The 17,244-nt window shown below is 42.2% G+C and overlaps 1 protein-coding gene across 3 annotated transcripts in view; it reads left to right on the top strand.

The window, feature by feature from the left end:
- LRRC20 (leucine rich repeat containing 20) overlaps positions 1-17,244 on the top strand; it is an 801,757-nt gene that overhangs the window by 22,110 nt on the left and 762,403 nt on the right. For 2 of the 3 annotated variants that reach the window (XM_040434914.1, XM_040434911.1), the window contains exon 1: positions 12,430-12,541. In XM_040434914.1, coding sequence (XP_040290848.1) covers positions 12,472-12,541 — 70 coding nt within the window. In that variant the 5' untranslated portion in view covers positions 12,430-12,471. Of the gene's footprint in view, positions 1-12,429; positions 12,542-17,244 lie in introns of those variants that run through there. The other variant, XM_040434913.1, reaches the window with a different exon arrangement.

Consider the following 17,244-nt stretch of genomic DNA (forward strand, 5'->3'; position numbering starts at 1 on the left):
GCCTGATCCCCACAAACATAAAACTAACCAAATATATACACACAATTCAATGTGGCAATTTGACAAAAAGGATGATCAACCGAATGATCAGCAATAACCCTAAATAGTAACTTACTTCACTGGGGGGCTGTCGAACAGGTATAAATGCACCTGAGACAGTGACCCCCCCAACCAAGGTTGCCAAGGAAAAAACACAAATACAAAAGTCGGTAGCTGTACACTGAAGTGAACAAAATTACTCACTTCACTGGGGGGGCTGTCACACAGGTCAGTGGTCACAAATACCTAGGACAGTATACCCCCCGGCCAGGGTCGCTTGAAATTACTTAAGGAAAAAGGCAAATCTTGTAAGGCAGTTATTACTCACTTCACTGGGGGGCTGTCAAGCAGGTGTAGTGTGAAACACCTGAAACAGTACCCCCCCGGCCGAGTCTGCTTATCGTGGTCTCCGACGTGGAAGTCAGCACATCCAGTCCTAAGATTGGTTTCTTCAAATACTTTAATAAACAAAGCTCAACGCATTTCGGGGTTACACAGAGCCCCTTCCTCAGGAGCAAGGTATTCACTAATACATAAACATAAAAACTCACACATTATATGCGTTCCTAACTCCACCGCATCTTGTTCCCGCGCTTGGAGATCGCAGGGGGGCGGGAAGTCGCGTCTATTCACGAATTCCGGTCAAATGGAACGCATCCAAGGGCCAGAAGTCGCGTATTCACCGCGACTTCCGGTTCTGTGGAACGCATGCCGGCTGCACATGGAACGCACGCCGGCTATGGGGAACGTCGCTTCCACCTAGGTGCGCTCCAAGTAGTGGAACGCACCGGCTTGGGGAGTGATAAAGGGAGGGGCCTGTGAGTATCGGCATCCCTCACTTTATGACGCCATTTTACCACTATAGTGGTGCCGCATATGGTGAGCAAACACCAGACAATATAAAAATTGATTAAAAAAATATATATATAAAATGAACTGTAGGATTTAGAAAATATATATGTGTGTTAAAAATTGTTATTATTAAAAAATATATCTATCTTCTATAGGACCCCCTAATATAAATTGTTTCATAATGTTGACTGAAAGCAAGGGTAATAGATGCGTGGGTGTAGAGGAACACAAGATGCATGTATAAAAATCACAAGTAATTCATAATAAATAATTGACAATAAAATTATATCAATGCATTAAAATATGATCTTTCCGAGTGAAAGATAGAAGTAAAGTATAAAAAACAAGGACACCTGTATTTGAATCTATATATCGGCACAATCTTCACTATGAATGTATAAAATGCTAATAATGTATAGATAACCCATAAAATCATGGAATCCCTTCCCCTGATAAATATCCATTCTCTCTGTCCAAAAATTAGTAGTTGGCGTATTCCAAGGCCTCATTGAGGCCAAACGGTGTAAGTGTGTTTAATTTGTAGATCCAAAACATCTCCTTTCTTGATAATGTCTGATATGATTGTGGGACCCATTCCAACGGAGTGACTTTTAAACCCTTTGAGTCCCCCTCATGATAAAAGGAAAAATGTTTAGATACACTATGTGTAGTTACCTTCCGTTTTATATTTGAACGATGCTCGTTCATACGCTCCCTCAAAGTTTGTATAGTACGACCTACATATAGTAGCTTACAGGGGCATTCTAGTAGGTAAATAACATAAGAGGTGTTACAATTCATTGCGTGTTTTAGGGGAATCGGTTCTTTCGGTGGTGGGAGGATCAATGTTTTTCCACAGTGTATCATTTGGCAACATTTACATTTTCTTGAGCCGCATTTGGATGATCCTACAATGCTCGTCGGACCTTTATAATCAATTTGTATAGTTTTTTGGATAGTTTTTTGGGGGAGTTTTGGACATGAAGGTGCTAACATGTTTTTTAGCGTTTTCGCTCTACGAAAAGTTAGGGTAGGAGCTGGTGGGATGTTTTTTTCCATAATTGGATCCTTCAACAGGATTTTCCAGTGATTATTGATTATTTTCCTAATGTCTGCGTGACGGTTATTAAAACTAGTAATTAGACTTACGTTGGTGAATTTTTGTTGGGTTTCTTTTTTTATGGTTTTTGTCAGGTGCATTTATACCTGTTCGACAGCCCGCTTTATCACTCCCCATGCCGGTGCGTTCCACTACTTGGAGCGCACCTAGGTGGAAGCAACGTTCCCCATAGCCGGCGTGCGTTCCATGTGCAGCCGGCATGCGTTCCACAGAACCGGAAGTCGCGGTGAATACGCGACTTCCGGCCCTTGAATGCGCTCCATTTGACCGGAAGTCGTGAATAGACGCGACTTCCCGCCCCCCTGCGATCTCCGAGCGCGGGAACAAGATGCGGTGGAGTTAGGAACGCATATAATGTGTGAGTTTTTATGTTTGTATGTATTAGTGAATACCTTGCTCCTGAGGAAGGGGCTCTGTGTAACCCCGAAATGCGTTGAGCTTTGTTTATTAAAGTATTTGAAGAAACCAATCTTAGGACTGGATGTGCTGACTTCCACATCGGAGACCATGATAAGCAGACTCGGCCGGGGGGGGTACTGTTTCAGGTGTTTCACACTACACCTGCTTGACAGCCCCCCAGTGAAGTGAGTAATAACTGCCTTACAAGATTTGCCTTTTTCCTTAAGTAATTTCAAGCGACCCTGGCCGGGGGGTATACTGTCCTAGGTATTTGTGACCACTGACCTGTGTGACAGCCCCCCCAGTGAAGTGAGTAATTTTGTTCACTTCAGTGTACAGCTACCGACTTTTGTATTTGTGTTTTTTCCTTGGCAACCTTGGTTGGGGGGGTCACTGTCTCAGGTGCATTTATACCTGTTCGACAGCCCCCCAGTGAAGTAAGTTACTATTTAGGGTTATTGCTGATCATTCGGTTGATCATCCTTTTTTTCAAATTGCCACATTGAATTGTGTGTATATATTTGGTTAGTTTTATGTTTGTGGGGATCAGGCGCTCTTTATGTGTATCTAGAAGTTTCAAAGGTCATTAACACTATAGACCAAATCCTACGCATATCTTCTCTTAGGATGAAGTTTTAGCACCCGGCGTCTGTAAAGCTCTGTCTCGTGGAGCGCTCGTCGATGACGTCACTGACCCGGAAGTAGAGCGGACGTCCGTGACCAGCCGACGTGATGCCCCTGTGAGCCGAGCCGATTATGAAGGTACCGGCTCCTTCCACAAATCCAGGCTAGCCTTCAGCCAGCCTTCAAACATATACAGGGCCGAAGGGAGGAACTTACTGTATAACTCTGATCCTGGCCATTTAAACCATTAGATGCTGACTGTGGAAAGTAAGTGGTTTAAAGAGGGAGGGCTCCCTCTGTACACCTTTACATCTCCGTGATGTGAACCCATGTCCGTGATGTTAGTACATCTCCTAGGTAGGGTTGAGCAAACCCGAACTGTAAAGTTCGGGTTCGTACCGAACTTTAGGATTTTTGGACCCCGGACCTGAACATTTTCGTAAAAGTTCGGGTTCGGGTTTGGTGTTCGCTGCTTTCTTGCCGCTTTTTGAAAGGCTGCTCAGCAGCCAATCAACAAGCGTCATACTACCTGCACCAAGAGGCCATCACAGCCATGCCTACTAATGGCATGGCTGTGATTGGCCAGAGCAGCATGTGACCCAGGCTCTATATAAGCTTGGGTCACATAGCGCTGCACGTCACTCTGCTGTTACAAGTGTAGGGAGAGGATGCTGCTGGACTTGTGATTTCAGAGAGAGCATAGGAGAGAATCTAACTCAGCGATCTACAGACAAATAGTTGTGTGAGTGCAGGGCACTATCGTTTTACCCTGCCCTGAGCTCATTTACCAAAAATACAAACTTTTAGAATTCTGTTAGTTAGGTGGGTGGCGGCGGCGGCCATTTTATGCATGCTCAGTGCACCAGCACTGCATCTGAGCTTTTGGGACATTGCAAATCACAATTTTTTTGGGGCAAACTACAACATCTGTATTAGTCAGTGTGCAATTTAAGCTAGAAATACACCCATCATTTTCTGGGGTTTGAAAAACACACTTTTTCCCCCCAAAAAAACTGTATTTGCCAGATCTGCAAGTGTTAAATTCAAGTTAAATATATACAGCATTCATATTCTGTTAGCAAAAAAAACACTTTTTGGGCAATCTACAACATCTGTATTAGTCAGTGTGCAAATTAAGCTAGAAATACACCCATCATTTTCTGGGGTTTGAAAAACACACTCCCCCCCACCCCCCAAAAAAAAAATGTATTTGCCAGATCTGCAAGTGTTTAATTCAAGTTTAATATATACAGCATTCATATTCTGTTAGCAAAAAAAACACTTTTTGGGCAATCTACAACATCTGTATTAGTCAGTGTGCAAATTAAGCTAGAAATACACCTATCATTTTCTTGGGTTTGAAAAACACACTTTTTTTTTCAAAAAACTGTATTTGCCAGATCTGCAATTGTTAAATTCAAGTTAAATATATACAGCATTCATATTCTGTTAGCAAAAAAAGACTTTTTGGGCAATCTACAACATCTGTATTAGTCAGTGTGCAATTTAAGCTAGAAATACACCCATCATTTTCTGGGGTTTGAAAAACACACTTATTTGACAAAAAACACTATTTTCAGGCCTTCCACATCAGCACGTGTGAAATTACAGGCTTATATACTGCTGTCAAATTCAGTTGCTAAACAAACAGTTGTTTGGGCTCCAAAAATTTAGTTGGCAGCCTTTGATGCAGATGTCATTGTGAGATACACCCTTAATACACTTGGGTTACATTCAGAGATTTTAAATACCGCCATTTGGTGCACCAATATTGAATTCAGGCCTACAGAGGTTCAGGCCCTGTGAGATACCACCTCTACATACAGGGGTTTGAATTAGGCATTTGAAATACAGGCTTTTTGTGCAAAGATATATTTACTTCAGGCCTACACAGGTTCAGACCGTGTGAGATACCCCCCTACATACAGGGGTTTGAATTAGCCATTTGAAATACAGCCATTTGAAATATAGCCTTTTTGTGCAAAGATATATTTACTTCAGGCCTACACAGGTTCAGACCGTGTGAGATCCCCTCTATACAGGGGTTTGAATTTGACATTTGAAATACAGCCTTTTTGTGCAAAGATATACACTGCTCAAAAAAATAAAGGGAACACAAAAATAACACATCCTAGATTTGAATTAATTAAATATTCTTCAGAAATACTTTGTTCTTTACATAGTTGAATGTGCTGACAACAAAATCACACAAAAATTAAAAAATGGAAATCAAATTTTTCAACCCATGGAGGTCTGGATTTGGAGTCACACTCAAAATTAAAGTGGAAAAACACACTACAGGCTGATCCAACTTTGATGTAATGTCCTTAAAACAAGTCAAAATGAGGCTCAGTAGTGTGTGTGGCCTCCACGTGCCTGTATGACCTCCCTACAACGCCTGTGCATGCTCCTGATGAGGTGGCGGACGGTCTCCTGAGGGATCTCCTCCCAGACCTGGACTAAAGCATCTGCCAACTCCTGGACAGTCTGTGGTGCAACGTGACGTTGGTGGATAGAGCGAGACATGATGTCCCAGATGTGCTCAATTGGATTCAGGTCTGGGGAACGGGCGGGCCAGTCCATAGCATCAATGCCTTCGTCTTACAGGAACTGGTGACACACTCCAGCCACATGAGGTCTAGCATTGTCTTGCATTAGGAGGAACCCAGGGCCAACCGCACCAGCATATGGTCTCACAAGGGGTCTGAGGATCTCATCTCGGTACCTAATGGCAGTCAGGCTACCTCTGGCGAGCACATGGAGGGCTGTGCGGCCCTCCAAAGAAATGCCACCCCACACCATTACTCACCCAATGCCAAACCGGTCATGCTGGAGGATGTTGCAGGCAGCAGAACATTCTCCACGGCGTCTCCAGACTCTGTCACGTCTGTCACATGTGCTCAGTGTGAACCTGCTTTCATCTGTGAAGAGCACAGGGCGCCAGTGGCGAATTTGCCAATCTTGGTGTTCTCTGGCAAATGCCAAACGTCCTGCACGGTGTTGGGCTGTAAGCACAAACCCCACCTGTGGACGTCGGGCCCTCATATCACCGTCATGTTTCTGACCGTTTGAGCAGACACATGCACATTTGTGGCCTGCTGGAGGTCATTTTGCAGGGCTCTGGCAGTGCTCCTCCTGTTCCTCCTTGCACAAAGGCGGAGGTAGCGGTCCTGCTGCTGGGTTGTTGCCCTCCTACGGCCTCCTCCACGTCTCCTGATGTACTGGCCTGTCTCCTGGTAGCGCCTCCATGCTCTGGACACTACGCTGACAGACACAGCAAACCTTCTTGCCACAGCTCGCATTGATGTGCCATCCTGGATAAGCTGCACTACCTGAGCCACTTGTGTGGGTTGTAGACTCCGTCTTATGCTACCACTAGAGTGAAAGCACCGCCAGCATTCAAAAGTGACCAAAACATCAGCCAGGAAGCATAGGAACTGAGAAGTGGTCTGTGGTCACCACCTGCAGAACCACTCCTTTATTGGGGGTGTCTTGCTAATTGCCTATAATTTCCACCTGTTGTCTATCCCATTTGCACAACAGCATGTGAAATTGATTGTCACTCAGTGTTGCTTCCTAAGTGGACAGTTTGATTTCACAGAAGTGTGATTGACTTGGAGTTACATTGTGTTGTTTAAGTGTTCCCTTTATTTTTTTGAGCAGTGTATATGAGATATAAGTAAAAATAGGGAATGAGCTTCAAATTAAGAGAAAGGAGGAGGACCTCTCATTACCACTCGATTCTAGTCTCAGTGGAGAGCTCATCCTGCAGTTCTCCATGCTGTTGGGACTTGAAGGACCTGTGATGATGCTCACTCTGTGAAGGCTATGATGTTCCGAGCGATGTATAAAATGGAACAACTATCTAAGTTAATGCAGTGTCTGTGTTTGGGGTAACGACATTGGGTCCTTCAGACACCGTTGAGATGTCACCGCGTGTTGCTGCTCTCTGGAAGGGATGGTAAGGCGTGATGCACCCCAATGGGAAATAAGTCTAGAGTGTCATGGTCTGCAGTAAACCAGTGTGCTTCTTTACTGGAGGAATTCAGGTGCAAAGCAATACAGGCAAGGCATAGGGCTCGCTTCTCCAATCTCCTCCCTGGCAGAAAAAGGGTTTGATGCTGAGGAAAGGCCTGAGATAGCTGTCCCTCTCTCTCTCTCTCTCTCTCTCTCAGAAGGCTGGTACGCTGGCTAAAGGCTGGAGGTCTGTAGCTCAATAGTCCAGATGGCTCTTTGGTACAGGGCTGGTGACCCATGGTCTGTGGCTCAGCATCCCCACCTCAGCGTCTTCTTATGGTCACTCATGCAGCTTGACATGAGTCTCCCCCTCCAAGCACTGGTCCCTAACTGCAGAAAACTAGGGACTCTGACTGCTCTCCTTATATACAATTTCTAGTTGAACTAGAACCTACTAGCGGGAGCGGAGGAGTGGAGAAACACTGCAGAAACAGATACAAAGTTACCATTCCCGTCTGTCATAGAGTTATATTAGAGAGTCAATGATACTCAATGGCAATTACACAGTATTTTTTACAGACACAAACAGGTTTTCAGATACAACAACAGAGCCAAACCATTCAAAAGGTCAGTCTGTCTAGTTTTCTGTCTGGCTTTTTCCCCCAAAACATGTTCTTCTTTAAACCCTATGGCAACTGTGGAAAATTACCAGCTTCTCATTCAAAGTCACAAAAGTCTTTCAGTATTCATTAACCCTTTCCACAGAGCCTCACACATACAATGCAAATGAAGAGGATATACATTATCTCACAAAAAAAGTGCACCCCTCAAATTTTTGTCAATATTTTATTATATCTTTTCATGGGACAACACTGAAGATATGAAACTTTGATAAAATGTAAAGTAGTCAGTGTACAGCTTGTATAACAGTGTAAATTTGGTGTGCCCTCAAAATAACTCAACACACAGCTATTAATGTCTAAACCACTGGCAACAAAAATGAGTACACCCCTGAGTGAAAATGGCCAAATTCTGGCCACAGTGTCAATATTTTGTGTGGCCACCATATTTTCCAGCTCTGCCTTAACTCTCTTGGGCATTGAGTTCACTAGAGCTCACAGGTTGCCACTGGAATCCTCTTCCACTCCTCCATGATGACAACACGGAGCTGGTGAATGTTAGAGACCTTGAGCTCCTCCATCTTCCATTTGAGAATGCCCCACAGATGCTCAGTAGGGTTTAGGTCTGGAGACATGCTTGGCCCAGCACCTTTGCCTTCAGTTTCTTTAGCAAGGCAGTGGTCGTCTTGGAGGTATGTTTGGGGTCGTTATCATGTTGGAATACTTCACTGCAGCCTAGTTTCTGAAGGGAGGGGATCATGCTCTGCTTCAGTATGTCACAGTACATGTTGGCATCCATGGTCCCCTCATCAAATTGTATTTCCCCACAGCCGGCAGCACTCATGCATGTACCGTGACACTCCCACCACCATTCTTGAATATAGGCAAGACACAATTGTATTTGTACTCCTAACCTGGTCGCCGCCACACACGCTTGACACCATCTGAACAAAATAAGGTTATCTTGGTCTCATTAGACTACAGAACATGGTTCCAGTAATCCATGTCCTTAGTCTGCTTATCTTCAGTAAACTGTTTGTGGGCTTTCTTGTGCATCATCTTCCTTCTGGGAGGACAGCCATGCAGACCAATTTTATGCAGTGTGCGGCCTGTGGTCTGGGCACTTACAGGCTGACCCCCCACCCCTTTGACCTCTGCAGCAATGCTGGCAGCACTCCTACAACTATTTTGATAAGACAACCTCTGGATATAACGCTGAGCATGTGCACTCAACTTATTTGGTCGACCATGGCAAGGCCTGTTCTTAGTGGAACCTGTCTTATTAAACCGCTGTATGGTCTTGGCCACCGTGCTGGAGCTCAGTTTCTGGGTGTTGGCAATCTTGTTATAGGCTAAGCAATCTTTATGTAGAGAAACAATTCTTTTTTTCAGATCCTCAGAGTTTATTGCCATGAGGTGCCATGTTGAATTTCCGGTGACTAGTATGAGAGTGTGAGAGCGATAACACCAAATTTAACACACCAGCTCCCCATTCACGCCTGAGACCATGTGACACTAACAAGTCACATGACACCAGGGAGGTAAAATGGCTAATTGGGCACAATTTGGCAATTTTCACTTAGGGGTGTACTCACTTTTGTTGCCAGAGGTTTAGACATTAATGGCTGTGTGTTGAGTTACTTTGAGGGCACACAAAATTTACACTATTATACAAGCTGTACACTGACTACTTTACATTGTATCAAAGTGTCATATCTTCAGTGTTGTCCCATGAAAAGATATAATAAAATATTTACAAAAATGTGAGGGGTGTACTCACTTTTGTGAGATACTGTATATCACAACATACATATAAAATGCAGTTAAACAGTATTAAACAGTGCAAGTTAACCCTTTCAAGTGAAATAAAGTAAGAAGTTTATAACTTTGCATATGGGAAACGGGGTTAAATGTCCACATATGTCCGGACTTCACAGTACCCCTGCTCGAGGTCACTACGTTTGCACTGTCTAACTTTTCTACAGTATTAGTATCGCCATGTTGACTTCTCTGCTATCTTCTCAGTTTAGGTGCATTCACACGACCATAAGTGTTTTGCGGTCCGCAAATTACGGATCCGCAAAACACGGATACTGGCCTTGTGCATTCCGCATTTTGCGGACCCCACATGGCCGGCGCACATGGCCAGCATATATTTATTTTATTTAAAGTGACATATCTGCCTCTTGTCATAGCGAGGTACAGTAATGGATACAATAATTAAAGGGTTTGTCCCACGGAAAAAAAAGCACCTGGATCTAAACACTTTTCTAATTGTATGTAATGAAAAATGTATTATAGCCAATGAATTATTCAATAAAATGTATCTGTATAGCGCCATCTGCTGTATGTTTTTTTTCTTATTTCTTTATCTGACCCACTGTGAAGGCCGCACATGCTCAGATTCATCCTTCAACACCCCCTGAGATGCAACAGAAAAGACACTTCCATTGAGCTGCCAGTTTGATATAAAATAGCAGAGCAATGAATGGGGAAATCTCTGGATCCATGTGACGTACAGGGCCAGTTCTATATGTGCTCTATGATGTCTGATTTGAATTTTTTACATTACTCATGGGATAACCCCTTTAAAGTCAACCCGTCGCATTGAACCTGGTATCTGATCTGCAGGTAACAAGTGATGGAGCATAATGAAGTACGCAGACTGGTATATGGAAATAAAATATTCAGCATAATTTAAAGAGTAACTACACTTTTTTTTTTTTTTTTTTTTACAAGTTTTCATGTCATAGGGACATATCAGAAGAGTTGATCAGCGGGGGTCCCAGCTATGAGACCCCCACTGATCACTAGAACGAGGGCAGAATTTGGATGAGCGTTTCTGACCCCTTGTACTAGAGATCGGTGGGGTCTCAGAGCTGGGAACCCCGCTGATCAACACTTCTGATGTCTCTATGACATGCCAAAAAAAAAAAAAAAGTGTAGTTACTCTTTAAAATACATTCATTCATTCATTCAAATTCCTGCTCATTCAGGACTAAGACTTATCGTGGGCATGTATGGCCAACAGTTATTTCCTCCCTAGAAACAGGCACACTGGACACCTCTAGCAGTGGTTTATCTTGCATTAGGCCAGGCATGCTCAACCTGCGGCCCTCCAGCTGTTATAAAACTACAATTCCCAAAATGCCCTGCTGTAGGCTGATATCTGTAATATATACCACACAAAAGAGAGTAGATTCACGTCCCATAGGTAAAAATATATAATCTTTATTCAAAAAAATCACAAGTCAAACATGATACTATAAAATAACAAAATAATGAGCATATAGTGAATATGTCCAATTTGAAGCACCGCCTGACCTGAATATATGTATCTCTAAGGGTAATGAATCTATGAAAGAATGCTGGACGGAGAGTGAGGTATAGTAGGCATATGACACACTGAGTAAAAAGAGAGAACCACCCTCTGGAAATTTCTCAATGTGCTGACAGCACGCCACACTCTTTGAAAAACATAAATGAAGGTAAAGTCATAAACAGATATCTGAAAAGGTCGCTCAAGATGTAAAGCAATGATCATACCAGTTAGAGTCAGGACAGGTGGACACTATCTCCTCGACGTACGTTTCGCCGTTCTGCTTCCTCAGGAGGAGTGGTTTTAATGGGGCTAGATGATCAGTTTTTAAGGAGTGGTGTGTCCTATGAGAAGTCTCATTCACAGTCATGTGATAAATGCGACGAATAATGGCTCCCTGCGGCGCATGACCAATCGGAACCGGCCGCATCATATCCGCTTCCGCCCTTTCCCTGAGTAAGGGCAGTCACATGTCGCGAACGGCATGGACTGACGTCACCAACGTCCAATCTCCTTGGAGACCAAGGGAAGCCAGCTGGCCGTCAGACTGCCATGCGCACCAGGCCATACTCGTGTCGCTGGAAAGCCGTGAACAGGAGTGAAAGCTACAGTCAAAGTGCACCGGTAAAAAGCTGTTCGGGCATGCTGGGAGTTGTAGTTTTGCAACAGCTGGAGGGCCGCAGGTTGAGCATGCCTGCATTAGAATAAAGGAGTGACATGATGAAATCGAACATGCTTGATCTGTTTTCCTCCAACGTCCGGCTTCATAACACAAATAAGGCTGGGTTCAATCTCATCTTTCCCTTTCGTTTAGAATGTACATCAGGAAACCTCCAGACATACACGCTGAACGCTTGAATAGGGCACCATTAGTCAGACACCGGTCAAAAGAGTAATTATTTGACATCTGTCTGACTGGTATAAGTCAGTGTACTGCAAAAAAAACTGTGCGGAATACCGTAGTGGACTGCGCTGTTCCATCCTGCAGTGTACTGTGAAGAAAATGACCAGTTTAACGGAGGCTATAATAGGGTGATGTATGGCATCTGGTGGTCACTGGTCACTAGTCTCCGTTAAACTGATGCTTCAGAGAGCTTCTGTGACCATTTTAACCCCTTCCACCATAAGCAGCACAGCTGGAGGCTCTGCCTCATCCCCTGAGGCTGTGCTGCTTATGGGGTTAAAGTCTGCAAACGAATTCAGTGGGAAGGGAAAGTAGTGAATGCACTACAGTGATATAGAGGGGGTCTATGCCTATACAGTGGGATATGTTTGAGCCTTCCGTCAGAGATATGCGTTTTAAGTACTCCAGATGTACACTGATGGAAGGCTCAGAACGTGATGTGAACCCAGCCATAGATTGTCAGATGATCCTGACAAATATGAGGGAAAGGGGTGCATCACAGGACCATGTCTGGAATTGTTTACTGTTAATATTTTGTGTCATTTTGTATAGCGTTTTTACACAATACTAAATACAACCATTATTCAATCACCGCAGGTAAGCGCTGGAAGAACAGCTGAGACTGAATGCAAAAAGAATGGCAGAAGCTGTAGCTAAAGTAGCAAGAAGGGTTAATGACATGGTGAACAGTGGAGGACACCATCTAGGTGAGTTGAGGATTATTTCTTCTAGCATTCAATATGGGTTATACAGTATGCTTACATGTACGTACATACAGTCAGGTCCATAAATATTGGGACATGGACACAATTCTAACATTTTTGGCTCTATACACCACCACAATGGATTTGAAATGAAACGAACAAGATGTGCTTTAACTGCAGACTGTCAGCTTTAATTTGAGGGTATTTACATCCAAATCAGGTGAACGGTGTAGGAATTACAACAGTTTGCATATGTGCCTCCCACTTGTTAAGGGACAGAATAATAATCAGAAATCAAACTTTCACTTTTTAATACTTGGTTGCAAATCCTTTGCAGTCAATTACAGCCTGATGACTTCTGCTGTATATGCATACCAGTTTTTTCAGCAATGACAGTTAGATTGCCGTAATCTCGCGATTCGCAAGCTCACGCATGCGCAGTTCTTTCCCTGAGGCTGATGCAAGCACAGGGAAGGAACACTATACCGGCACTGCGCATCGCGAGATTACGGCAATCAAACTGTGAAGAAAGGAGGAGATTCGGAGGACTCAGGCGGTGCTGGGTTCCTTCACAGGGGGGAGGGGGCGTGGCTGGGCACGAAGAAGGTTAGTACAGCCCCTTGGGCACCTTACAAGGCTCATTTGCATATCTCTAAAATCATTTTTTAAACACAATAAAAGGACACCGCTTTATGGGACAGGTATATTGCAGACATGCTAGCGGCGATCTAGCCGTGCATGTCCGCAGCTCTATAAGCTAAAACGAGATGACAGAATTCCTTTAAGTATTGTTGTGAACTTGTGACATCACAGCACTATGCCTGTAGCATGTATGTATGGACAGCTACACTATATCAGGATATAACCTACACTGACTATCTCCCACTAACTATCTGTATTATATATATAAGAGACTAACTAACTATCTAATGTAATTAGTGGAAAACACAGAGCACAGCAATGACACTGCTGTCTCTCTCAGAACTGCAAAAAACTGCAGAAAATGGCTGCTGGGGGAGGTTCTTATATAGTAAGGAGTAGGCAACTTTCCTTTTGGTTACTATGGATGTTGCTAAGCTGAGACCAAGACATTGAAGCCTTTTTATTAGCCCACAAGCAAGAAGCAGGGAGTGATCATGGGTTCAGATGAAAAAAAAATCTAAAATATTCGCGAATACGAATATAAAGCACTATATTCTACATCTTCGCAAATTCTCGAAATGTCGATATTCGCGATTTGAATATTCGCGATCTACACTACTCACTATATGATGGGACACCATGGCTTTCTGCTTCCCTGACTTTTTCTACTGTATGGCTTCAGCCACAGGATCATGATCCTGTTAGGCGTGTGACATCCGAGCACAATGGAAGTCAATGGGAGAACCCTAGGCACCCCATGAGAAGAGATGAGCGTATTGAAGTTGATGAAGTGGAATTCAATCCGAATTTCAAGAAAAATTTGATTTGCACCGAATCCGAATTTACTCACGCTTTGTGGCAATGAATCACATTTTCCCCTAAAATGGCTGCTGCACGTGTGACGACATAGAGAAAGAAACTCTGGGAAGGCAGGATCACCTATAAATGTCATGCATGCAGCCAAACAGCAGCCAGCCAGCCCTGTGATGTCACAGCCCTTTAAATAGCCTCAGACATCTTGGATTCTGCCATTTTCCAGTGTACTTAGTGCAGGGAGAAACGTCAGCAGGCGCTAGGGACAGTGCTAGGAAAAACTTCATTGTGCTAAAAAAACAAGTTACAAGTGCAGGGAAAGATTATTCAAGGTGTAGGTTAAGGATAGGGAGGAATCATTCCACAGCATTTATGTAGAACAGGGTTCAGTAGGGGAGGTTACAGCCTGGCTAATAGGAACAATCCTATTACACCTTGCTGCACTGACTGGGGATCCAAATGCCATTATACAGCTCTGTAATTCCAGCAAACCGTTCTGGTTAGGCCTCATGCACACGACAGTTTTTTTTCTCAGCCTCCGTTCCGTTTTTTTTGCGGATAGGATGGGGACCCATTCATTTCAATGGGTCAGCCAAAAAATGCTGATAGTTCATCCGTTTGTGTTCCGCGTCCGTTGTCCGTGTTTCCCTTCAGCAAAAAAAATAGTACATGTCCTACTTTTTTCACATTTGCGGACAAGGATAGGCATTTATTACAAGGGATCTGTGAAAAAAAAACGGATCCTCCCAAAAAAACGGATGCCGCATCCGTTTTTTTTAGCGGACGCACAATTTGCGGACGCAAAAAACAACTGTCGTGTGCATGAGGCCTTATTGGGATGCCAGTGCTGTTTGATACAGCCATTAACAGCATTTATTACAAGGAAATATTTCTATGTCTTATTTGCCCTTGTGCGGTGCAGTTATATGTTCTAAAGCATTTTGTGGCGTGTATAAGTGGAAAAAATAAGGGCCTATTTGTCGTTCAGCGGTGCAGTTATATGTTCTAAAGCCCTTTTTGGCGTGTATGGCAAAAGTAAAATAAAGCCAGAAGAAGCGCATACACGCGCGAAACGGCTGTTGCTTACTTGCTGCTGTATCTGCAACCCTTGCCCCCCCCTCCTGCCATGGAATAAAGTTACCTGCCTATCAACGGTGAGTGCCGCTCGTTTTGTTTTCTTTTTCTTTTCATCGCAAAAGTAAAATATATTTGCTCTTCAGTGGTGCAGTTATATGTTCTAAAGCCCTTTTTGTCGTGTATTAGTGGCAAAAGTAAAATATATTTGCCGTTCAGTCGTGCAGTTATATGTTCTAAAGCCTTCTGTTGCATATAGAAGTGGAAAAAAATAAGGGCCTATTTGCCGTTCAGTGGTGCAGTTATATGTTCTAAAGCCCTTTTTGTTGTGTAATAGTGGCAAAAGAAAAATATATTTGCCATTCAGCGGTGTAGTTATATGTTCTAAAGCCCTTTTTGGCATGTATTAGTGGCAAAAGTAAAAATATATTTGCCGTTCAGTGGTGCAGTTATATGTTCTAAAGCCCTTTTTGGCGTGTATGGCAAAAGTAAAATATATTTGCCGTTCAGTGGTACAGTTATATGTTCTAAAGCCCTTTTTGTCGTGTATTAGTGGCAAAAGTAAAATATATTTGCCGTTCAGTCGTGCAGTTATATGTTCTAAAGCCTTCTGTTGCATGTAGAATAGTGATGAGCGGCAGGTGCCATATTCGATTTCGACGAAATTCGCGAATATTCGATACAATATTCATTTTATATTCGTCGAAATCGAATATTCGTCATTATTCTAGTTATCGCGATTAATATGCGATTTAAATAATCGCGTATTGCGATTTTAACTTAAGCTACTCTCCTATTGTTTGTTTGATATCTAGAATTAGCGAAGATGACGAATATGACGAATGTATTCGTCATATTCCTCAAAACGAAGATAACAAACTAATCTCCATCTTAATTTTTAGCTACCTATTCGTCAACTTCGCTAATTCTAGCAATCAAATAGGAAAGTTGACTATAAAGACAGCTAAGTTTAATTCGCTATGCGATTATATTACTTAGCTTTTTTTTATAAAAGATTGAATAGTTAAATACTTGATTATTATAATGATTCTATTTATAAAAATAAAAAAAAGTAATATAATCGCATAGCAAATTAAACACAGCTGTCTCTATAGTCAACCTTCCTATTTGATTGCTAGAATTAGCGAAGTTGACGAATAGGTAGCTAAAAACGAAGATGGAGAATACTTTTTTATCTTCGTTTTGAGGAATATGACGAATACATTCGTCATATTCGCTAATTCTACCAAGCCAACCTTAGTAAACCAAGTCCAAGTTGAAATAGCAATGCGATTAATTCAAGTTATAATAATCGAATTGTGATTTCAACTTAGCACTGCTATATTCCATATTCGTTAATTCTAGCCTAATATGGAATATAGCAGTACTAAGTTGAAATCGCAATTCGATTAATTCAAGTTATAATAATCGAAGTGCGATTTCAACTTGGAGCTGGTTTACTATGGTTGGCTTGGTAGAATATGACGAATGTATTCGTCATATTCCTCATAACGAAGTATTCTCCATCTTCGTTTTAGCTACCTATTCGTCAACTTCGCTAATTCTAGCAATCATTTCAAATAGGAAAGTTGACTATAGAGACAGGTAAGTTTAATTCGATATGCGATTATATTACTGCTTTTTTTAATAAATAGAATAATTATAATACTTGATAATTATAATTATTCTATTTATAAAAAAAAGAAAAAAATAATATAATCGCATAGCGAATTAAACACAGATATAGTCAACTAAAGAAAAATATAAGTCAAAAGAAAAATATATTTGCCGTTCAGCAGTGCAGTTATATGTTCTAAAGCCCTTTTTGTCATGTATTAGTGGCAAAAGTAAAATATATTTACCATTCAGCGGTGCAGTTATATGTTCTAAAGCCCTTTTTGTCGTTTATTAGTGGCAAAAGAAAAATATATTTGCCGTTCAGCAGTGCAGTTATATGTTCTAATGCCCTTTTTGGCGTGTATTATTGGTAAAAGTTTTTAAAATATATTTGCCGTTCAGCGGTGCAGTTATATGTTCTGAAGCCTTATTTTGTGTTTATTAGTAGGAAAAAAGGGCTTATTGATGTGGTGAAGTGAGAAAATTACAGACTTTTTTGGGGTGTTTTAATTTCCTTTTTATTTATTTATTTGATCTAACAGTCTGTCAGACTGAGAAGT

The sequence above is a fragment of the Bufo bufo genome, chromosome 6 (assembly GCF_905171765.1).
Source record: "Bufo bufo chromosome 6, aBufBuf1.1, whole genome shotgun sequence".
NCBI lineage: Eukaryota > Metazoa > Chordata > Amphibia > Anura > Bufonidae > Bufo > Bufo bufo.